The sequence below is a fragment of the Mirounga angustirostris genome, unplaced genomic scaffold (genome assembly GCF_029215605.1).
Source record: "Mirounga angustirostris isolate CCGP_5_RB_7025 unplaced genomic scaffold, mMirAng1.0.hap1 SCAF_17, whole genome shotgun sequence".
Taxonomy (NCBI): Eukaryota; Metazoa; Chordata; class Mammalia; order Carnivora; family Phocidae; genus Mirounga; species Mirounga angustirostris.
This window is the reverse complement of record NW_026991725.1, coordinates 47,432,731-47,454,535: the sequence shown is the minus strand read 5'-3', so window position 1 is coordinate 47,454,535 and position 21,805 is coordinate 47,432,731. Positions and strand designations below refer to the sequence as shown.

The following is a 21,805-nucleotide window of genomic DNA, read 5'->3' as shown; positions in this document are numbered from 1 at the left end:
TTACTCCACAACATTTTTTCCCATTTCGAATTTCCTCAGCATTTGGAGATCAAAGCTTGTGCTAATCTATGTTGCCTTTGCCTTTCGGTACTGCCTTGAAATTACCCTTTAACCTTCCGTTGTATGCACGATCAGCAAGAACGCGGCTGCTAAATCTACAGCCGGAGTTACGGACGCTCGTAAGAGTCGATGCACGCATGTGGACGATTAAGCCCCGCGCGTGCGCGCCAGGCTTTTTTTTTTTTTTTTTTTTTTTCCTTTGGAGCGTGCGCACCGAGAAAGACAAAGGTGGGGAAAGTGACCAAGCAGTCATCCAGGCGCATGCCCATCCCTAAGTTGCCCCAGCCCCGGGACGCTCCCGGCGGGAAGTGGGTGTGGCCTGACCGGGAGCCGCAGAAATCCAATCCGACTGAGTGGGCTCGGCCCCTCCCTCCGCACGATTGGTTAGCTCCCAGTGTTGTGGGGCGGGGAAAGGAAGAGATGTGGGCGGTGGAGTGGGGGGGTGGCGAAGAAAGAGAGCCGTCTCGTTCTGCGCAAGCGCGAGCAAGCGACCAGGCGGGGGCGCGCGAGAGCGAAAGGGAGTGTGGAAGCCCTGATGTGCTGGCGAGCGCGAGCTGGGTCGCCAGCCTTGACGCCTGCGCCGTGGCCCTCGGGGCCCCGCGCGCGGCGGGCGGGTGCCCGGTGCGCCTGCGCAGTAGGCGGCGGCGGCGGCGGCAGGGGGAGGTGGAGGCCGTGGAGAGGCAGCGGCAGCAGCGGGTCCCGGGACTGAGGCAGCAGCGGGGGCGGCGGCAGGCGGAAGCTGAGGTGACGAAGGCGGCGGCGGCGGCGGCCGTTTCCCTCACGGTGGCGGAGACCAAGGCGGCGGCGGCGGCGGCGGCGGACGGGGAGCGGCCCGGCCCCGGCCCCCTGCTCGTCGGCTGTGGCAGGGCCGCGGTGGGGCCGGCCCGGCTCCCGCCCCCCGCGGCTCCCCCTCCGGCTCCTCCCCCGGGGAGACGCCGGGGGCCTGGCCCGGCCCGGACTCAGACCGCCGCCGCCGCCGCCGCCGCCGGGGCAGTCGGCGGCGGCGGCGGCGCCATGGGCGGCCTGGCCTCCGCGGGGGACGTGGAGCCGGGACTGCCCGTCGAGGTGCGCGGCTCCAACGGGGCCTTCTACAAGGTGAGGCGGTGCGGCGGCCGCGGACACCCGCGTGCGGCCCCCTCCCCCCGCCGGGGAGGGGGCAGCGGGGCGGGACCGTGCTGCTCGAGCCACGTCCTGGCCCTGCGAGCCCTGGCCCCGCGCTCCCGCCCGCGTCCCCCGGGGCAGCTCTGCGAGTGAAGCCCCTTCCTCGTGCCTCGGCGCCTGCGTTGGCTACACCTGCCCTCACCCCCTCCCCCGTCTCGGAGAGAGCGAACGAACGTCGGGCATTATTGTGCTCGGATCAGCGCCCGCCGCCCCCTCCCCCCGCGAGGAGACCCCATTTCCCCAGCTTCTCCTTGACGCTTCTTGTTTTCCCGGTGGAAGCCCTACCTGGGGCCTTAACCACCTCCCCCCCGCCACGGCCCAAGCACATGGAGAATTCTCTTTATTCTTCCCTATTATCCCCTCGGGAAGGCCGTCCCATATTCGATCCTTTGATCTTCCTCGGAGAGGCCTCTGCCTCTGGAGGACTCACCCCACTTCCATGCTGCATTTCTGCGGCCAAGCCAAGGAGAAACGGTCAAAATCCATTTATGGCATTTGCTGTGACCTCCGCACCTCTGGGCTGTAACCAGGCAAGGTGCCTCGCAGCCGTAAGGTGGCATCTTTCCCCCAGGCTCGCACCGCACCCCTTTACCCCAAGGCCCTCTGGTCGACCATTCTGCGGGCTGCGCTCCTTTTTGTATCGCTTTGATCTCAGCTGTCTTTAGATCATTCCTTGTAGGTTCTTCATCGGGAGCCTGCTAAGCCTCCCGTTCCTGATCTCCAAGTGGGGGGATCCCGTGAGGTCTTGTGAAGGATTTCCACTTCTGGAACACTTCTGGCCAGCTCCCTCAATCTGGGCACCTGGTGGCCTTTTTTTTGAAGAAGGGGGTTTGTCTTTAAGGGTCCTCGTTCACCTCAGCTCTTCCCTTGCCCAGGGTTTGGGTCCACAGAGCTCCTTCTCCTACCGCCTTGCGAACCCATTATCTAGGACACTGTTTTCCCATTGGGGTGAAGCCAGAGGGAGACCCCTCTGGGGTCAAATTTTTCTTTGTTACTTTTGATCCTCTTTGGACTTCAAGCCTGGAATGGTGGCAGAGACTTCCCTGATTTCCGTCTTCCTTCATTTTACCCTGAGGAGCCAGAGCAGAGATGCCTTCTTATCCCATGGGAGGAGAAGAGCCCCCTTTCTTTCACTTCTTTTGGGCCTTTTCTCCTGTAGAAGACCTCTCCGTCTTCATGCCCTTGGAAATGACTTTCTCCAACTCTTTTCCCGTGAAGTCCTGTAACGGGAAGGGTCTCGTCTTTGCCCTTGTAGTGGAAGGTTTCTGCCCTGGCTCCAGTTGGTAAGTTGAGTGTAGTGATTTTTTTTACCCACCCTTAAAAGCCTGTCCGTTTCTGCCTTGCTTCGCTCACGAGATTTCTTTCTCTTCAGTGCCTGTGGCCACCCTTGTCTCTTTATCTTAACTTATCCTGTCAACCTAAGTCTTCAGCTTTTTATCCTAAAACTTGTGTGCCCTCCGGGAACCACCTTATTCCGAGTCTGAAGGAAGCTCCCGACTGATCTCTTCTGTCATCTTTTCTGCATACTTTTCTAACTCAGAAGACTTTTTCTTCTAGCCTGCCTCCGTAGCATTTGTTTTCTTTGGCAAACGTCTCTAATTCCTTTCTGATTCTGATAGAATACGTTTGTCTCTTGTATCCTTTTTCCTCAAACTTGGGTTATCTCTGTTGAAATACCCTTCTTCCTAAGATTTTGGCCTCATTTCCCCCCAGTATCTTGTCCTTCATCTGGGTGTGTCCCACCTCTCACCTCTAGGTTCCAAGAAAAGCGATTCTTAAATTGAGTTTGAGACTGAGATACGATGTTTGCTTTTGTTCTAGGAAGCATAGGCACTAAGCATAGCTGGGAAAGATCGGTATCCAGTTCAGATTAACTGTGTGGGATGGATGGGAAGGGAGATGTTTTCCTTTCCACATATACGTGTCCGACACAAAATCTCTCTCAGAATCTTTCCCTTTTCCCCTGTGGGCTATGGCAGTGATAGACTTGGGTGAATTAGGGACAGGATGCTCAGAAAGTAGAGTTTGGAGTTGAGCTGAAAGCCAGCCAGGTGATGTGGATTTTGTGTTCTGGGCACGTTAGCATTTTCTGCCTCATGGCTCATTTGAAAACAACAATAAATCCCTAAATTCAGACTAATCTTTCTTCAACTTTTAGTGCCATGTAGATACTTACCATTCTGACCTTCCTACTGATTTAGTATTCATGACTCAGCAAACTTTGGTGTGGGTCAAGGAATGTTTACATTGCTTCTAGAATATAAATTTGGGAAGGCCCCTTTCTCCTCTCTCAGAATTGGGTCCTGTTGTTCATTTTTTTCCACGATAGCACTGCATATGTCAGATCTGGGATCTCTGTTACCCTGTAGCTATCCCACCAGCTCTTCCTTTCCTGCTGGTACCTAAATGTATCTTATTCTTTAAGTCGTACTCTCCCAAATGAAATATCTGTTCACCTTTCAGGGCACGATCATCCAACTTTCCGGACCTTAAGTGGATATCCACATTCCCATTCCTGTCTTAAGGAATATCGCATCCTCAGCTTCGACCTGTGGTTTTTACCCAGACCCCTCCTGCTTTTCTCCTAGAACTCCCTCCTTTCTTTTGAGATCCCAGGATTAGAAGATAGGGCGGAGGTGGGGACTAATTTCATATCTTCTAATTTAAGGAACCTGAGTATCTAGAAACCTTGGGCCGCTCTCCCTCTCTCTGGTCCTAGGCCCTGTAAGCCAAAGCCAGGATATGCCGCAGCCACTGAATTGAGTCATTCTTCGGATCTGGTTGGCTTTCTAGAGATTGACTCTCCTGCTCCTGCCCTCACCTGCTTATCTCCTTAATGAGCATGGACTGAGCAGAACTAGGAGCTCACTTTCTACCACTGGTGTCTTTTGAGGAAAAATATGGGTGATGTGGGTGAAGTTAAGGAGCAGAGACTGGACTGGAATACGAAGTTGAGGAGAAAGCTTGTGCTGCAGAATATGTGAAGGAAAAAGACCCTAGAAGTGTAAGAGTGTGTGGCGTTTGGTTGAACTGAGTAGTGTGAGGGAAAACTCCATTCTGAGCTCTGCATTTCTGCTTTGGGGATGGATCACGGTAGCTGGAGAAAACGGAGTGGTAGTGCTACCTCTGCCTGAGGGCCAACCCTAACATGTTGGGGGAGAATCGGATTAGAGTCCCAGACACGTCCTTTGTGAAGGAGTTTACCTGGGAGTGGGAATCTCTTCACAGAGGAGGCAGACAAGTGGTTCTCTTCTAACTCCTCCACTCCTTTTATCTCATCCCTGAGATGTTTTGAGAAAAGCTAATTCTCAAACTATTTTTCAAGTTTGGAGATAGACATTTTGGGGAAAGAATTGGATAAAGTCAGCAGAAGAAGCTGGTTGAAATGTTTCTAGAAATCCAGACAGACCCTCATAAAGGGAGAAAAGAAGAGGAGAGGGATGCCATGTTCGCGGTTATGGAAGGCAGGAGGAGGACGCTCAATGAGGAGCTAAGAGAAGAACCCAAAAAGGAAGAAGGACTGGGGCAAATAGTGAGGAGCAGAAGTGCAGAGTAGTGGGCAGCATATAGGTGCATCTGAACGAAGAGTGGAGGAAACCTGGGGAATGACCGGGGAAAGGAAAGCACGGAGGAGGAGGAGGAGGCCAGGCGCCAGGAGGACCGGACACCTTGGGCTGTAGTAAAGCTCTGGGTCGTGAGCTGGCAGAACAAGATCTGATTCTGAAAGAAGAGCAGGATGGCCAGCTGTTACCAAGAGTAAAATTTGGGTTTAGATTTTCCCACCGTGAGGAGATAGCAGTATGGTAAATTTACGTGTGACCAGTTCGTTGAGGTGGGAGTGACACAGGTGTGCGTTTGTCGTGTTTTCTCTCCTACGCTCAACTGCTGTGCCTACTTGCAGGGCTCAGGAATGGTTCTTGTGTGTTAGCCTTTTGGAACACCTACTTTTTTTATTTTAAAGATTCATTTAATTGAGGGGGGAAGGCAGAGAGAGAGAATCCCAAGCAGGCTCCCTGCAGACTCCCCGCTGAGTGTGGAGCCCAACACCCGGCTCCCCACGACCCCAAGACCATGACCTGAGCCGAAACCAAGAGTCAGACACTCAACCAGTGGAGCCACCCAAGTGCCCCAACCCCTCGTTTTTTGTTAACAGCTTTATTGAGATACAAACAATGAAGTACATGCATTCAGAGTATAGTTTGATAGGTTTTTGACGTAGATACCCGTTTACGTATCCCTGTAGATACATGTCATACCATCACCACAATTAAGATATTTCCATCACTCCCAAAAGTTCTGTCAACCACCTATCTGCTTTCTGTTAGTAATACATTAATTTGTACTTCCTGAATTTGACAAAAGTGAAAAGGCAGTTCAGTAGAGAAAGGGTAGTCTTTTCAACAAATGGTGTTCAAACTGGCTATCCATGGGTAAAAAACTAGCTTTGATCATATCTTGCACCATATACAAAACTTAAAGCAGATCATAGACCTAAGTGTAAAATAAAAACTATGAAACTTGTAGAAGAAATAGGAGAAAGCTTTGTGGTGTTGGATTAGGCAAAGATTTCTTAGATAGGAAACCAAAAGCTCAGTTACAAAAGAACAAATCGATAAACTGGACTTTCAGAATTAGCAATCCCTAATTTTGAGTATGTGAAAATTAGAGAAGGTGGAAAAATTGGGAGCATAGGATTGAGCACATAGCTTTGGCTTCTTCAGTGAGGACACAGACAGTAGGAAGTGGACGAGCTGTTCAGTCATCCCTGTTCTCTCCCACATCATCATCTCAATTTGGGGGTCTTTTTGTCTTTTTCAGATTCATAGTAGTGTGTCATAAGTCCAGCATTAAGAAATCTCACATCTCCGAAGTCCTGATTTTTCCTTCTGTAAATCGTGGTCATCGTTTTGAACTTCATCAGTGTTCTGAGTATTCATCTAGGACCCAGGCACGAAGGGCCCAAGTTTGCTCAGGCCTCTTGCTGTCGTTGGGGAGCTAGACCCTTCTCTCTTGGCGGATCCTGATGTCCTCTAGGTGTCCCAGGACAGCCTCACACTGTCTCATGGGATATTCTTAGCCTTGCTGAGTGTGGTTGGTATTTTAATTGAACTCTGGCAAGTTGCTCAGCATAACGGGAGGCTGACAGACAGGGAGGCCCCTGTGGGAGCCTTAGTAGACCCATCAGTTTCCAGGCTGTTCTCGTGCAGGTGATGTTTCCCCCTTCTGTTGAATTTGTCTCATCTTAGTTCTAGATTTTGCCACTTCTCTTTCCATGTCCATGTCATTTCCTTTGTCTCTACCTCAACGTTCATGTCTTTTCCCCAGCACAGGTTTTTCTGGCCCTATTTTAGATTGCTTGTGTCCCGGTCTAAAACTCGAGGTAATGGTCTCTGTTTCTGTTCCGTTGATGGTGGTAAATTGTCATTTTCTTTTTTTCTTTCTTTTTTTTTTTTCTTACTTTGTTCTACAATCCATTCTAGGGCTTTGTGAAGGATGTCCATGAAGACTCTGTTACCATCTACTTTGAAAACAAGTAAGACCTTGGGAATAGAGAATCCAGCATACTAGATCCTACAAGGAGGGTGGAGAGGAGGGGGCGGCTGAGTCCTATGAGGCATGTAATAGGTGGGGAGAGCCAGAGCTTTGGGTGGTCAACTTAGGTGGATCCCAGGAGAAGAACGGGCTGAAATTTGGTGAGAGTGGGGGACTTTTGACCTAGTATTAGGTTCTAGCAAGAGAGAAGACACTGCTCTGGAGCAGGGCCTGGGATTTAGCCTCTAATCACCGGGGAAGGTGGAAGTTGCCCGGCGGAGGCAGTAACCCCTTCCTGAAGAAATGGACAACCACGTTAGCCCGAATAGCTTTCATGTCACTGTTTCCCTTGGCAGCTGGCAGAGTGAGAGGCAGATTCCTTTTGGGGATGTCCGGCTACCACCTCCAGCTGACTATAATAAGGAGATCACAGAAGGGGACGAGGTGGAGGTAAGGGCCACGGGCTCCACCCTTTCTAAATGTCACTTTACCCAGGATTGCGTCTCCCTTGCCCTGATACTAGTACCCTAGGCTCCTCGCCGGTTTGTTCAGTCTCCCTCCCCGCGCTAAGCTACTGTGCCCAGCCTGGTAGGCTGTGGAAGAGAGAGATGCACCGGTTCTCTGTCTGTCGCTGTTGTGATCAAACTCCCGGGAGCTTCCCAGTTTTAGGGGAGTCACCTTCTCTCTGTTTATGGGGACAGCACCCTCTGGTTTTGTTTTTGTTTTTTAAGATTTCATTTATTTGACAGACACAGTGAGAGAGGGAACACAAGCAGGGGGAGTGGGAGAGGGAGAAGCAGGCTTCCCGAGGAGCAGGGAGCCCGATGCGGGGCTCGATCCCAGGACCCTGGGACCATGACCTGAGCCGAAGGCAGACGCTGCCGACTGAGCCACCCAGGCGCCCCCACCCTCTGGTTTTTAATCCACTCCTTCCTTGAGTTTCCTTTGTTTCTATGTAATGTGCCTCCTAAGTGTCTGAATGCCTGTTCTGGTCTGATGTTTTTGGGTGGTCCTCAGTATCTCTTTTATTTTCACCTTCAGGTATATTCTCGAGCCAACGAGCAGGAACCTTGTGGCTGGTGGCTGGCCCGGGTGCGGATGATGAAGGGAGATGTGAGTGATGGGAGGCACACGTCCTAGTCAATGAAAGGGGGGAGGCAGACGTTCGGTCATCCACACTTGTTTCTTCCCTTCTCTCTTTCTGCCAGTTCTATGTCATCGAATACGCCGCCTGCGATGCCACTTACAACGAGATTGTGACCCTGGAACGGCTCCGGCCAGTGAATCCCAATCCCCTGGCAACCAAAGGCAGCTTCTTCAAGGTTACCATGGCTGTGCCTGAGGATCTGAGAGAGGCGTGAGTTAGGGATGTTGGGGTGGGGGCCCCCTTGACGATCCTCCTGTCTGCCCTTCTTCTCCAGGCCCCACTCCTACTGTCAGTCTTCCCCCCTGTTCCCTTGGGCCTCCAGAGCCCTTCTGGCTCCCAGTCCCTCGCTTTATTCATCCCTGTTCTCTCACTGCGGTCCTTCCTCTTTTCTCATTTTTGTGGTCCCTGTCTCTCCCCCGAACCTTTGCCCGCTACACTGTGCCCACGGAGCATTCTTCTCTTTCTCGGCAGCTGCTCCAACGAAAACGTCCATAAAGAGTTCAAGAAAGCATTGGGAGCGAACTGCATCTTTCTCAACATCACAAATAGTGAGCTCTTCATTCTGGTGAGTTACCTGCCTGACTTGCACCCAAACCCCTGCAGCGATTTTTCCTTCTCCCTATTGAACTCCTTGCAGAAAGGAAGGAGCTCAGATGTGCTTCTATTTGTCAAAGAAGGCTTTTTATGGCTCCTAACCCCTGTGGGCCCAGGTAGCCCCACGTTCCCTTAGTCTTCCCTCATGTCTGACCTTAATTTATTTTTTTTAGCCTGGCCATCATATCTTACAGTCTGGGCTGGACCCTCCCTTGTGTATTTGGACTCTCAGAAAATAGACTACAGTTCTCACCTCAGCCTGCTGCCTAAAATCACTTCCCTTAGTTGCCCAGATGGTAGGCCCTTGTGAGACTGATGATGATTTTCCTCCTCTCGCTTCATTTCTTAATTCCTGTCCTTTTCCAGAGACTCGGGCATCCTGATTCCCAGCTCCTGGCTCTTCCCCAGTGTGTATTCAAAGTCCGTTTAGTGACTTTTCCATTGGTTTCTTCCCAGTCGACCACAGAAGCTCCTGTGAAGCGGGCATCCCTGCTGGGTGACATGCATTTCCGAAGCCTGCGCACCAAACTGCTACTCATGTCCCGCAATGAAGAAGCTACCAAGCACCTAGAGGTAAATTTGAGCTCTACTTTTTGCTGCGGAATGGTATTGTTGTCGTCCCCCCTTCCTGTCCCATCCTCCACCCATGCTCTTGTGTTTACAGAACAAAAAGACCAACGTCTTTCTGGGCCATTAAACCTGGGTCTGCTATTTTATCCCAGACTCCTCCAGATGGCAGAGCTCCATCGTGTTATAATAGTACAGTTTTCCAGTTTTTTTCTTAACCATGGGACCCTTTGATCAAGTGAAATTTTACTTGAAAGCACGATGCCTAAACAGATCAATCAGAGCAGCTCTGTCTAAAAGTGGAAGAGGCGGGTGTGGCCCTGACCTCCACTGGCCTCCCCCAGATCACCTCTGAGATTCAAACTGCTTTGCAGGGTATATTTGAGAACCATTTGTACGCTGGAAAGACCACTGGACTTGAAATCCCAAGTCTCGCTTTGTCAAATATTGACCTTTGGCAGAGCATTTGGTTTCACTGAGCTTTAGCTCTGTCTGTGAGAATGAGGTAGTTAGACTAGAATATTTCCACGAGGTCTTTTTGAGTTCTGATGTCTTAAGGTGGTCAGATTCCCTTTTCTTAGGTGTCATACCGTCCTACACAAGTAGGGTGTGTGTGCGTCCATCCATTTCCATTTATCAAGAGAACTGATCTTTTGGGGAGGCTCTTCTCTGAGCCTGTGCAAATTGTGGAGCATGGTGATCTTCCACTTCTCCAGGGATGCCACTACTCAGGGCGGTGGCAGTTAAAAATTCACCCTCACCCCGAGATGGTATGAAGTACGTCTGCTCCGGTTCCCAATGAGCAGATTCCCTGGTGGCCGAAGCTAGACTTCAGCTCTCCTAGGCCCTGGTTTATTGATCAGTGTGGTGAAGAGTGCCAGATATGGGGCGCCTGGGTGGCTCAGTCGGCTGAGCATCTGACTTGATTTTGGCTTAGGTCCTGATCTCAGGGTCGTGAGATCGAGCCCCGAGTTGTACTCCATGCTCAGCGCAGAGCCTGCTCATGAGTCTCTCTGTCCTTCTCGTGCACGCTCCCTCTGCCCTCTCGTTCTCTCAAATATATAAATAAAATCTTTTAAAATGTGCAGATAGCTAAGTTAGCCGTAAGTGCAAAGTCTGTTTTTGAGAGAGCTTGTTCTTTTTTTTTTCCCCTAATTTTTTAAAATTACTTTGAAATGTTGCCTGTGTAAAGGAAAAAGATAACAAAACAGGTACCCTTGTACCCATCAGGCAGTTTAAGAAATTCAGCCCTGGGGGCGCCTGGGTGGCTCAGTTGGTTGGGCGACTGCCTTTGGCTCGGGTCATGATCCTGGAGTCCCGCATCGGGCTCCCTGCTCGGCGGGGAGTCTGCTTCTCCCTCTGACCCTCCCCCCTCTCATGTGCTCTCTCATTCTCTCTGTCTCAAATAAATAAATAAAATCTTTAAGAAAAAAAAAAAAAAGAAATTCAGCCCTGGGTAAACTTCTCTAGAGGATGTTTGTAAATCATTGTGCATCCTCTCCCTCCCTCCCTTAGTTATTTGAACACCCAGTGTAGTCCCTTTTTGTCTGCTTTTTCTTCTTGCCTCATGTAAGCCTTCGCCGTAATGTAGTCCCTTCTGTCTTGTAAGTAGGAGTAGTGGACTGGAATCGGGAATGTCCCCTTTCAGATAGCTCTCCTGTTTGGTGCTTCTACCTAGGACTCCCTCTTCCAGAACCCTCCCCGTCTTCCTGCCCTTGTGCCCAGCTATCTAAGGCCTGGCCGAGAAATGAAGTGGCAGTGTGTTGTTCCATAATGGGCTCCTTTTATGCTTTTCTCAGCCCCTTGCTTTCTGTTCATTATTTTGGGAGCTGATACTAGTTTGGTTAAGATAATCATAGTTTCTTACTTTTGCATTTATCTTGGGAAAGGGTTTTTCACACCTTATTTAATCCTTATTTAATCATTATTATAACCTTATTTAATCTCCTGAGAGTTTGGGGGCGGGGTAAGTCCGGTGTAATCGTTTAGCAGATGACAGAATAGAGACCCTGAGAGTGTGTTGTGTTCAGGATCGCATAACCAGATAGTGTTAGAACCACATCCAGAACTGTGGTGGCTCCAGCCCAAACTCTGCCTCATGTGCTTCCCCTCCCCGCCAAGCCATTGGTGTTTGCCAGGTAGGGGGTGGACGGAAAGGTTCCTGAATTCTCTGTACGGGTCCCCGTGGTCGGATCCAGGGTGGTTCTGGCTTGTTTTCACACATTTTTCTCTCCTTGAGGTCCTGCAGTGTCAGGTAGGTACCTGGGACAGGTGTCTGGGGTTCCACCACCACAAACCTCACTGTGCCTTTTCCTTTCAGACAAGTAAGCAGTTGGCAGCCGCCTTTCAGGAGGAGTTCACCGTGCGAGAAGACCTGATGGGACTGGCCATTGGGACTCACGGTGCCAACATCCAGCAGGCCCGAAAAGTACCCGGGGTGACGGCCATCGAGTTGGGTGAAGAGACCTGCACTTTCCGCATCTATGGGGAGGTCAGCGAAAGACAGCTGTGGTTTAGGTCCCTTGGGGGAAGAGCGAGGCGAGTGTTCGGTGGACCTCCCTCCCTGACTTTGGTGGCAGCACATGTTCCCAAAGGCAGAGAGAAGCAGGAGGATCAGGGTCTGAGTAACAACCCCCCTCCTCTCCTCATAGACTCCTGAGGCGTGCCGACAGGCCCGGAGCTACCTTGAGTTTTCGGAGGACTCCGTGCAAGTGCCCAGGAACCTTGTTGGTGAGTTGCGGGTGTGTACGCATAGGAGGGAGTGTGGGGGGGGCCAGGTGTGAGATCCCCTAAAGCTGTTCTGGGCTCGGCAGCCCCCCGGGGACTTCCAATTTCATGAGGACAGAGCAGTCTGTCGGAAGAGTGACAAAAATGGAAGAACAGATTTCTCTGGATTGTAGTATTTTGTCCTGAGAACTCACGAGAAACTTAGAAGCAAGAGAATAATTATACAGAATCCATATATAGGAGCTGGAAGACTGTTTATCTTACCTGTTTTTACTCTTTAAAAGAAAAAAAAAAGCCTAATTTCTCCTTTACCCATTCAGGCAAAGTGATTGGAAAGAACGGGAAAGTGATCCAGGAGATTGTGGATAAATCTGGTGTGGTGAGGGTTCGAGTAGAAGGTGATAATGACAAGAAGAACCCCAGGGAGGAGGTATGGGGCAGCTGCATCCAGAGACTGGTTTCCAGAAGCAGATGGCATTGTTCTCTTGTTCTCCTCTGGGGGCTGGGATTTCTAGAGGGCGGAGGATGGGGTTCCTGGGGGGTGGGGGACGGGAACTTCTGTGTCCCCCTAGTATTGCAGAACCCAGAATGATCCCGCTGGGTGAGCTTCCGTAGGAGGCAGGGTGGAGTTGGTACTTGCCTTGACTCCTCTCCCGCTAACCGTGCCCGTCCTCTCTGCTCTGCAGGGGATGGTTCCTTTCATATTCGTGGGTACCCGGGAGAGTATTAGCAACGCCCAGGCCCTGCTGGAATACCATCTCTCCTACCTGCAGGTACCCAGGCCGGAAGCCGGGGAGCGGAAGGGTGTGGGTGTAGCAAGGAGGCAGAGGCTGCTGGCGGATGAAGTTAGGAGCAGTGGTGCCCAGTTTGAGGAGAACGGAAACCACGGAGTGGAGATTTGGGGCTGTGGGGTTGGATCCCATAATGTTCTTCGTTTAGCCAGTGTCTTTCTCCCGTTCCTGAGAGTTTAGGTCGCTAGGGGCGGTCAGGGCCAAGGAGCACGAGTGAGGGAGGAGTGTTGTGGGTCTCGTCACTCCTTCGGTACCTCTCCACCTTCTGCCCGACCAGGAGGTGGAGCAGCTCCGCTTGGAGAGGCTGCAGATTGATGAGCAGCTTCGGCAGATTGGGCTGGGCTTCCGCCCTCCCGGGAGTGGGCGGGGCAGCGGTGGCAGCGACAAGGCCGGATACGCCACGGACGAGAGCTCCTCGTCCTCCCTCCACGCTACGCGAACCTACGGGGGCAGCTACGGGGGCCGCGGCCGGGGCCGGAGGACAGGCGGTCCCGCCTATGGTAAGACGACCGTGGGCCTTGTGGGGAGAGGCCCAGGCCTGGGTGGAGTCTCGAGGAAAGGGTGACAGCCACGTTGAAGGTGGGACTGGCTGGGGGATGGATCCTGGGGTGGGGTGAGTGACCCGGATTGAAGCCCAGCGTGTCCTTCAGGCCCCAGCTCGGACCCATCCACAGCTTCTGAGACCGAGTCAGAGAAGAGGGAGGAGCCTAACCGAGCTGGGCCAGGTGACCGGGATCCCCCAACCCGGGGGGAAGAAAGCCGGAGGCGGCCGATTGGGGGCCGGGGTAGGGGACCCCCACCTGCCCCCCGGCCCACCACGAGATACAACGCTTCATCTATCAGCTCAGGTACCGGTATCAGACGGCTGGGTTTGTGGATGCAGGCCGAAAGGAAGGATGATGGACGCCCGATAACCACCTTCTCTTCCTCTGACCAGTGCTGAAAGATCCAGACAGTAATCCCTACAGCCTACTGGACACATCTGAACCAGAGCCCCCAGTTGACTCAGAGCCTGGGGAACCCCCCCCAGCAAGTGCCAGGCGTCGCCGCTCCCGCCGCCGCCGCACGGATGAGGACCGGACTGTCATGGATGGAGGCCTGGAATCTGATGGGCCCAGCATGACAGAGAATGGTCTGGGTAAGGGCTGTGCCTGGGCCTGAGAAGGGAGAGCTGGGCAGGAATTGAGGTGTACGGGGCATTAGATGCACCGCTTGGGTTTTCTGTGCCCCACAGAAGATGAGTCGAGACCCCAGCGTCGGAACCGGAGCCGCCGCCGCCGTAACCGTGGGAACCGGGCGGATGGTTCCATCAGTGGAGACCGTCAGCCAGGTCAGCGAACACTGGGTGCCGGCATCCTTCCCCAGAGTGGAGAGAACGGGGTGCCTTTTGGTGGGGGTTGGGGCTTGGTGGGTGTCCAGGAGCTGGATACCCGCTTCCTTCTGAAACTCTCGGTCCTCTGCCTCGCGCAGTGACCGTGGCGGACTATATCTCCCGAGCCGAGTCGCAGAGCCGCCAGCGGCCCCCCCTGGAACGCACTAAAGCCTCAGAGGACTCTCTTCCAGGACAGAAGGTAGGCAGGCGGGGTGTCGTTTACCCCACCGCGTTGCCTCCAGGGCCAGGGGGCGCAGGGAATTCGCAGAGAAGCCGGTGTCCGATGGAGTTTAGGCTGCGTGTGGAATAGAGAAGGTTTGGCTAGGGCAGGGAAGTTTGGTTCGGACTTTGCGGGTGCCTGTAAGAGCCCCGAGAGCGGCAGGTCAGCCGCCAGGAGCACTAGGATGGCGGGGGGATGGCATTACCTGGATCTCTGCTGACCGGCTTCCTTCCTTCCTCTCCCGTTTTTCTTCCCCACTTCCCCTCAGGGCGACTCTGTCAGCAAGCTTCCTAAGGGCCCCTCAGAGAATGGGGAGCTCTCCGCCCCCTTGGAGTTGGGTAGTTTGGTGAACGGGGTTTCATAAAACCTCCAGCCTGCATCCCTCCCTTCTCCATCTCGCTTGCTGCCCAACACCATGGCCCTCCCAGGCCCGACTGACCTGCGCTGGAGCTGCTCTTATCTAGGGGGGAGGGGGGTGGCACAGCAGCTTGGGTCCCCCCTCAACCTCCAGGAGCTAGTGGAGGGGTGTGTAACAGGGTCATACCCCCCCCTCTTGTCCACCCTTCCCCAGGGTGAGGGAGCCTCTCTCCTTCCCCATCAGACTGGATGTGCCTTTATCCTCTAATGCCCCGATCTCTCTGAACACCCCCATTCTCCGCCTGCTGGTGCGGGGTGCTCCTTGACCCACCCGGATTTGACCGTTCAGGGGGGCTCCCCTGCTATCCCTCCTCCCATCCTGTACCCCCCATTTCTGGGGCCTCATCACTGTGGAAGACGGGGATAGTAAGGGTATACGTGGGTGGGAGGCATGGGGAAGGTTTTGGAGTAGAACCAGGGGTGTGTATGAAGGGGGGTGACAAGGTCCCCCGGGGGAGGGGGGGACCAACCTTGTCTGGTGGATGAGAAGGCGTATTTATTTTTCACTGTACAGTATTTAAAAAGAGAATAAAAAAATCCAAATGGCTCTGTGGTTCCTGCACCTTCCTTGTCCCCAGTTGGGTCCAGCAGTTTCTCTAGGATTGACCTGTCCGGGCCTTGTTTCCTGTTTCTCCCCACCTGGCTTCTCTGGTGTTCCAGAGATTGTCCACTTCTGGGAATTCCTGGCATTCCTCTGTGTCCCCCCGGTCCAGGTCCCTTTCTAGTCCGGAGGCCAGTGGCCTGTGGCTTGCTGCTTCTCCCCTCCCCCAGGTGTGCCGGTAGAGGGAGCGGGGCCCCTCCTCTCCCCTGAGTCACCGCGGGCTAGGTAGGGCTGCCCCGGGCTGGAGCCGTTCCTGCTCAGAGCTGAGAGCCAAGGCCGGCTGCCTAATCCGATTACCCGAGGCCTGGGGCTTGGGCTGGGCCTGGGGCTGAATGGGGAGCCGGGCTCCCCGGAGACAGCCTCTGAGACTTGGGTGTCCGGCCCTCGTTGCTGCTGGCTCTCCGCGCTGGGTCCAGGCCGCTTCTCAGGCACCCACAGTGCTGACCGCTGGGCCCCCGGGGGGTGGGGGCCCAGGGGAGCCCGGGCTTCGGGCTCCCTGCCTTCAGACTCGGTTTGCAGATAGCACCTGCAGTGGAGAAACCGAGGTTTGGGGGCTGGAGTTGGGAGGGCTTAAGTTTTCTCACCTGGAGGAAGGGGCTGAATCACCACCTAAGCACCTGCTGGGATGACTCAGGAAGCAAAAATGGACTGCCTCCTGACTGTCTTGGCCCAGGGGCAGGTCAGGGCTTTGAGGAGCAATAGGCACAAGAAAAGGGTTTGGGGTAGGGGGTGGGGTGTTCCCAACTTCCTCCTAGCTCCATTGTGACCCTGAGGGCTTTTGATTCCCCAGTGCTTGATCCCATTGTGCAAAGGAATTGACTTTAAATTGCCAAAGCTCCCGAAGGGAGGGGAAGGCGTTCAGAGCTCCTGGCGCTGGAAGGCTTGACATCTGGGTCTTGGGTGGGGAGGGGGCGTGGTGCCCCGAGGGGAGTGGTGGGGGCTGGGAACAACAGGACACCTGGGCTTGCCTAGGGGAGGGGGACGTCGGCGCCCGTCGGGAGGCGCGGCCTGCGGGGAGGGAGTGGGGAGGAGTCTGGTTAAAAGCTGTTCCCGGGCCTGGCCCACCCGCCAGCCACAGACGCTGAGGCCAGGTGAGAGGGGCGGTGGCGGCCGGGCCCCGGGACTGCCCGGGACTGCTCGGAGGCCGGGCGCGCCTCGGCGGAAGGCGGGCTGGGCCGGCACCTGGCGGCATCCGGGAGCGGCGAGCGCAGTGTGCGCGGTGCCGGGGTACCGGGCAGCGGGTCGGGCGCCGGCTCTCCAAAGTGCCTGGCTGGCTGGGAGCAGGGGCTCCGTTCTCAGGACTCTGAACTTGGGGACGACACCCACTTCTATAAGGACACGAGGTCTCTGGAACGACTGCAGACTGGGAAGAGCCTTGCGTTTTAAGGACACCGCGTGTGGGCATCGACGCTCCGCTTTGGAGGGGAGGGCGCGGAGGACGCCCTCGCAAGGCTTCCCTCCACCGCCCCCCCCCGCCCCCATGGCCCTTCCTGGCCCTTCCCACGCCCAGGTCTGGAGCCTGGAGCCTCCTGCTCCCACGGCTCCTGCCAACCCGGCCTCGGGCTGCCCGGAGCGGGAGGGCGCCGGGAGCCCGGGGGCGTCCGGGGGGCTCCCCCTGGAGAAGGTGAAGCGGCCCATGAACGCGTTCATGGTGTGGAGCTCCGCGCAGCGCCGCCAGATGGCGCAGCAGAACCCGAAGATGCACAACTCGGAGATCTCCAAGCGCCTGGGCGCGCAGTGGAAGCTGCTGGGCGAGGACGAGAAGCGGCCCTTCGTGGAAGAGGCCAAGCGGCTCCGGGCCCGGCACCTGCGCGACTACCCCGACTACAAGTACCGGCCTCGGCGCAAGGCCAAGAGCTCGGGCACCGGGCCGCCCCACTTCGGCCCGGGGAGCGGCGGCGTGGCTGCCGGCGGGCCGGTCTGGGGGCCCGGGTACGCGAGCACGCAGGGGAGCAGAAGCTTCGGGTACCAGCCGCCCAACTACTCCGCAGCCTACCTGCCCGGCGGATACGGGTGAGCGCCTGGGGGGCGGGCTGAGGCTCCGGCAGGGGCCACTCCGGGGGGACCTGGGGGGCGGGGGTTAGCGCCCCCCCCCCCCCGGCCGCCCAGTGCCCCGCCGGGGTGGGGGCGTTCTGGTGGCCCCGGGGTTCCCTGGAGGCCGTTTCCATCCCAGCCCGGCAGTGGCGGCCCCCAGGATGCGATCCTGTTCTAGTTACCCGAATTTCCCGTTTCCTCCCCGCTTCTGGCCCTCCTGTGACCCGGCTTCCCCTCCCTGCCCGCGGGGCAAGGAGAGGCCCGGCCGACTCTGCCCCTTCCTGGCCTGCCGAAAACAGGCGCGACACGCAAGCCCGTTCCAGAGCGTGCCCTGACACGGCCGCGCCCCGGTTCCCAAGCCGCCGTGGGGTCTGGTCCCCAACCTGCGCTACCCGGTGGAGCCCGGACAGCCAGGGACCGGTGGCCGGGTGACGGCTGGGGCCAGAGGTGGTCCCACCCAGCCCCACCTGTGCGTGGGGGGCGCCGCCGGCACCTCCCAACCCGGGAACGGGCTCTAACCCCAGTATCTCTCTCTTTGCAGCTCTTCGCACTGCAAACCAGAGGCCTCCTCGCCGTGCTCCCTCCCTCAGAGTAACCCCAGGCTCCAGGGAGAGCTGCTCCCCCAGTACAACCCCTGCCTCCCCCCAAGCTCTCCCGCCCCGTACAGCCCTCCCCTGCTGGGGCCCCCCCTGCCCCTGACCCACCTCTAACCCTCGTGGACATGGACCTCCCAGGAAGGGCTCCCCCTCCTTTGTCTTCACCCTGAACTCCCCCCCCAGGCTGCAAACCCTTCTTTAGAACTGTGTTGGACCCCAGTTCAGAGGAGGCCTGGGCCACCGTCCCCTTCCCCCCCCTCCCCCTCCGCCCCACAAAACATTTTTTTTTTGTAGGATGAACACAGTTTTTACAATTAAACCCTGTCTCGGAGTCTTTATTGCCCCATGTCCGTTCCCCCCTCACTGCAGCAGGAACCAGCAGTCTCCACTCCCTTCCGCCTGGACCTGCCAGAGCAGGAACCTCCTCACCCCACCCTGGGGCCCTGCCTGAGTCATTCTCCAGCCCCCCCGCCCCCCACCCAGCACTGGGGGCCTGGAGACCGTCCCACCCAGGCTCGGGGAGGGGGGCGGCCCCAAGCCCCCAGTTGCTTCCACCGGCGGCTCTGCCCTCCAGGGCCACAGGGAAATGGGAGGGGGAGGGCAGGGCCGACTTGGGCCCCAGAAAACCTAAAGAGCTGGGAATGGCCGCTGGGGAGGAGTCTGGGGCGAACGATTCGGCGAGTTAACCTTCCGCGCACAGGGCAGTGGTGTCGGCCTGAAAGCCCTACCCCCATGCTCTCCCAGGATCCGCGGTCCCCCTAAAACCCAGGCTCGAGACTTTCACAGTTGCAGAGGGATGAAGAAGGAGGGGTCCCGCCAGCAGACTGGTTCGGGTGGGAACGACCCTGAGGTTGGGGGACGACGGGAGCAGGCGCTCCAGCAGCCAGCTCAGCCCTACTCTTTCTTCTCGCGGCCGGGCTTTGCGTCCCAGTAGAAGAGGAGCTGGGCAGCGATGAGGCCGTTGCAGAGGGAGGAGACCATGAAGGTGCCCGCCATGAGGGGGTCTCCGGTCTCCTGCGGGACAGACGGCAGGGGTCCCAGACAGTGTTCAGAGGAGGAGCAGCGTGCAGTCCGCGGCGGAGCGAGGGCCGGGCTTTAGTGCCCCCTAGCGGGGAGAAGGGGCACTCACCTGAATGGAGGTGAAGATCCTGGCCAAGGAGCCCCCGAAGAGCAGAAAGACGGTGACGGCGGAGAGCTGGCCCGTGTGCCCGTTCCGGTAGTTCGTGGCGGCCTGGAGCAGCTGGGGGAGAGGTTGAGAACCTTCGTTCCGCCGTCTGAACTCCTCACACACTTGCTCTGCTCACCCCCCCCCCCCCCCAGCATCCTTCCCTCGCTCCCAGCCCTCACCCGCCCCACGACCACCGCAGGCACGTTGGAGGCCTGGAGCAGGGTGATGAGAGCCCGGGGCGTCAGTGGGGACAGCAGCAACAGCAGGGCCAGCGCATAGCACGTTAGGAAGGTGACACCTGGGGGTCAGGGAGGTAAGGAGCCCCGATGAGCCTCTCCGGTCCTTGGGCTTCCCCAGGCCGGAGTTCCCAACAGGGCCCCCAAGAGCCACCCCCCCAGCACCTTTCACCGTCTGTCCTCCGTAGTGCAGGACCAGGAAGCAGATGGTGACTGTCTGGAGCATCAGGAACAGGGCTTCACCCCAAGAGCTGCAGAGTCAAGAGTGGGGAGGGAGAAAGGCGGGCCTGGGAAGAGGTAGGGAAAGCCTCCATGGCCCGTCCACCTGGGGCCACGGTTTGCTGATGCTCCCGGTTGTCCGCAGCCCCGACCTGCGGGGATAGACCGATGGACTCGGTCTAGATCTTGGGCATCCTCGGGATGCTCTCCTCCTCATCACGTCCACGGAAGACGGCCAGATTTCCAGAAGGGCTTGAGCTTTGCCTCCCTTTTACCTGCCTCGCCCTGACCCCCACTAGACGTGTGCACATTCACCCTTGGGGATCAAGGGCGGGCTCCCTCACCTGAAGGGAAAGTTGTTGGTGATGCTGTAGACCATGGTCCCCGTCAGCGCCATTAGCTCAAGCATTACTGACTGAAGGCTCAACCCTTCGGCACTCTTGGCTCTCAGGATTTTAAACACCTGCGGCAGTTTTACTAGAGAAAGGACGAGAAGGGCAGGGATGAGGAGCGAGCGTCCCTCAGGAGCAGCGTACCACAGCCAGGGAGTGGACTGGGAAGCCTGTTAACTCCACTTCCGGTTAAGGGACCCACCCAGCTTCCGGCATCTCAGCTCTCCGCCCTCCTCCTGACACAGGGAGAGAGAAGGTACGTACCCAGCAGTGACCCAGCCACGATGCCCAGACCCAGGCCTTTGCTGAGGAGAATCTTGAGGCAGGGGACTGAGAAGGGAAAAAGGAGTAAACAGAACTTCTGGACGCCTCTGGAACCCCGCCCAGGGCTAAAGGCTTTTCATGCTGCTGTGGGTTGTCGCTGCTCCTTAAGACGTGGACAAACGCACACAAGGAAGCCCGGGGCTGTCGGGGCCTGGGCCTTCCTGCTCCCAGTCCTATCGCTGTTCTCTGACTTTCCAAAACAGCCTTTACCATGCGGATTACATCTAAACTGCTTGGTGTGGGGCGCCTGGGTGGCTCAGTCGGTTGAGCTTCTGCCTTCGGCTCAGGTTGTGATCCCAGGGTCCTGGGATCGAGCCCCGCGTCGGGCTCCCCGCTTCTCCTCCCTGCAGCTCCCCCTGCTTGTGCTCTCTCCGTCAAGTAAATAAAAAATCTTTGGGGGAAAAAAAAAACTCGTAAAGCTGAGCAATGCCCACGAGTCCTCGGATCCTTCATTCCCCTCCTCTGAGCAACCCGGGGGATCCGATCCACAGGTCTTCCCAGTGCAAGGACAGGTCTCCCGATACACTCGCTCCTGAACCCTCTGTCCCAAGCCCCCGCTCACAGACCTCATGTTACCCTTCAGGGCCCCCACACCTCCTCCAGCCCCGGGAGCTCGGCCCAGTGGGAGTCGTGAATTCGACCCAGTCGGTCCCAGGAGCACAGTGGGGGACCGGGACCGGGCAAGGGCAGGCTGGGCAGGCCTCCCACGGGACCTGGCGTCTGCAGGGGGCTTCGTGTGGACCTGCCACGCAGACGGAGGCCTGCAGGCAAGTCCCCCCAGGCTTAGACCACGAGCAAACGTGGAGGGCGGAAGGCGCCTCTGGAGGGAGCCCGATGCGGGGCTCGATCCCAGGGCCCCGGGGGGTCATGACCCGAGCCGCAGGCAGACGCCTAACCGACTGATCTACTGGAGACTGGAACGATTTGGTCCGATTTTAACTTTGTCTTGTGCGGTTTCAAGTCTGTCCATCTTTTACCACCACAAAGAAGTAGCGGGGCCGCCGCCGCCCGCGGACCCCTCCCCGGCCTCCCGCCCAAATATGGCGAGCCCCCCTCTATGGAGGCCGAGACACTTCCGCCCCCTTCCGGAGTGACTTCCGCCCGGCTCGGCCCGGGAGGGGTCGGCGCCGCCGCGCCGCCTGGGCCGCAGTCACGCACCACTGATGGCCCGAGGGCGCTCCAGCAGAGCTTTGGTAGGATGCCGAATAAAGCTCACCGTGAAGCAAGTCCCACTGGACGAAAATTTGGTCGTAGCATTCCTCAGGTAAGAGAAGCGGCACCAGCGCCCGTCTGAGCGGGCCATCTGCCTCGGCCGCCATGTTGCCAAATTAGCTTCCGCCTGTCTCTCCGGGCCGCCATTGACCGACGCTGCGCATGCGCGCTCTGGGCCCTCCGCCCCCCTGTTCCCCGCTCTTTCTAACGCCACCCCACCTTCAGCAGCGTGAAATAGGTCTCGGCGAGAGACCGAGTTTCGGAAGCACCCTCCCTGTTCGAATTTTACGGCGTGCTAAAGCTCTGCGCCTGCGCAGTTCCCTCCATCGCGCCTTTGTTTACGCTCCCGGTTCGGAGGCCGCGCTGAGCCTCCTGCCTTTCTGCGCGGCGCCATCTTGTCTGCCCCCGGCCGACTCCACGTTGTTCGAAGTTGAG

At 56.7% G+C, this 21,805-nt stretch overlaps 3 protein-coding genes across 11 annotated transcripts; 2 read left to right on the top strand and 1 right to left on the bottom strand.

The window, feature by feature from the left end:
- The first annotated feature begins 699 nt into the window (after positions 1–699).
- FXR2 (FMR1 autosomal homolog 2) lies at positions 700–15,135 on the top strand. Of its 3 annotated transcripts, none has more exons than XM_064582568.1 (17): positions 700–1,155; positions 6,702–6,754; positions 7,110–7,203; positions 7,795–7,866; positions 7,962–8,110; positions 8,372–8,465; positions 8,861–9,067; positions 11,382–11,552; positions 11,713–11,791; positions 12,109–12,218; positions 12,475–12,561; positions 12,857–13,079; positions 13,230–13,427; positions 13,517–13,717; positions 13,814–13,909; positions 14,050–14,150; positions 14,440–15,135. In XM_064582568.1, the coding sequence occupies exons 1-17, from the start codon at positions 1,075–1,077 to the stop codon at positions 14,533–14,535; spliced, it is 2,112 nt and encodes a 703-aa protein (XP_064438638.1). In that variant the 5' UTR covers positions 700–1,074; the 3' UTR covers positions 14,536–15,135. The 3 variants fall into 3 exon arrangements, with proteins under 3 accessions (XP_064438638.1, XP_045745974.1, XP_064438639.1); XM_045890018.3 differs by having other exon boundaries at positions 702–1,155; positions 8,951–9,067; XM_064582569.1 differs by lacking the exon at positions 700–1,155 and adding an exon at positions 1,457–6,601.
- On the bottom strand, positions 15,070–21,784 carry MPDU1 (mannose-P-dolichol utilization defect 1). Of its 7 annotated transcripts, none has more exons than XM_054511101.2 (7): positions 21,375–21,734; positions 20,099–20,164; positions 19,787–19,919; positions 19,389–19,474; positions 19,167–19,285; positions 18,949–19,059; positions 15,557–15,715 (listed from the first exon to the last, which is right to left on the bottom strand). In XM_054511101.2, the coding sequence occupies exons 1-7, from the start codon at positions 21,475–21,477 to the stop codon at positions 15,692–15,694; spliced, it is 642 nt and encodes a 213-aa protein (XP_054367076.1). In that variant the 5' UTR covers positions 21,478–21,734; the 3' UTR covers positions 15,557–15,691. The 7 variants fall into 7 exon arrangements, with proteins under 7 accessions (XP_064438706.1, XP_064438707.1, XP_054367075.1 ...); XM_045890080.3 differs by lacking the exon at positions 15,557–15,715 and adding an exon at positions 18,125–18,833 and having other exon boundaries at positions 21,375–21,724; XM_054511100.2 differs by lacking the exon at positions 19,167–19,285 and having other exon boundaries at positions 15,338–15,715; positions 21,375–21,761.
- SOX15 (SRY-box transcription factor 15) lies at positions 15,887–17,981 on the top strand. The gene is made up of 2 exons (XM_045890099.3): positions 15,887–17,202; positions 17,765–17,981. The coding sequence occupies exons 1-2, from the start codon at positions 16,670–16,672 to the stop codon at positions 17,931–17,933; spliced, it is 702 nt and encodes a 233-aa protein (XP_045746055.1). The 5' UTR covers positions 15,887–16,669; the 3' UTR covers positions 17,934–17,981.
- Positions 21,785–21,805: the final 21 nt, after the last annotated feature.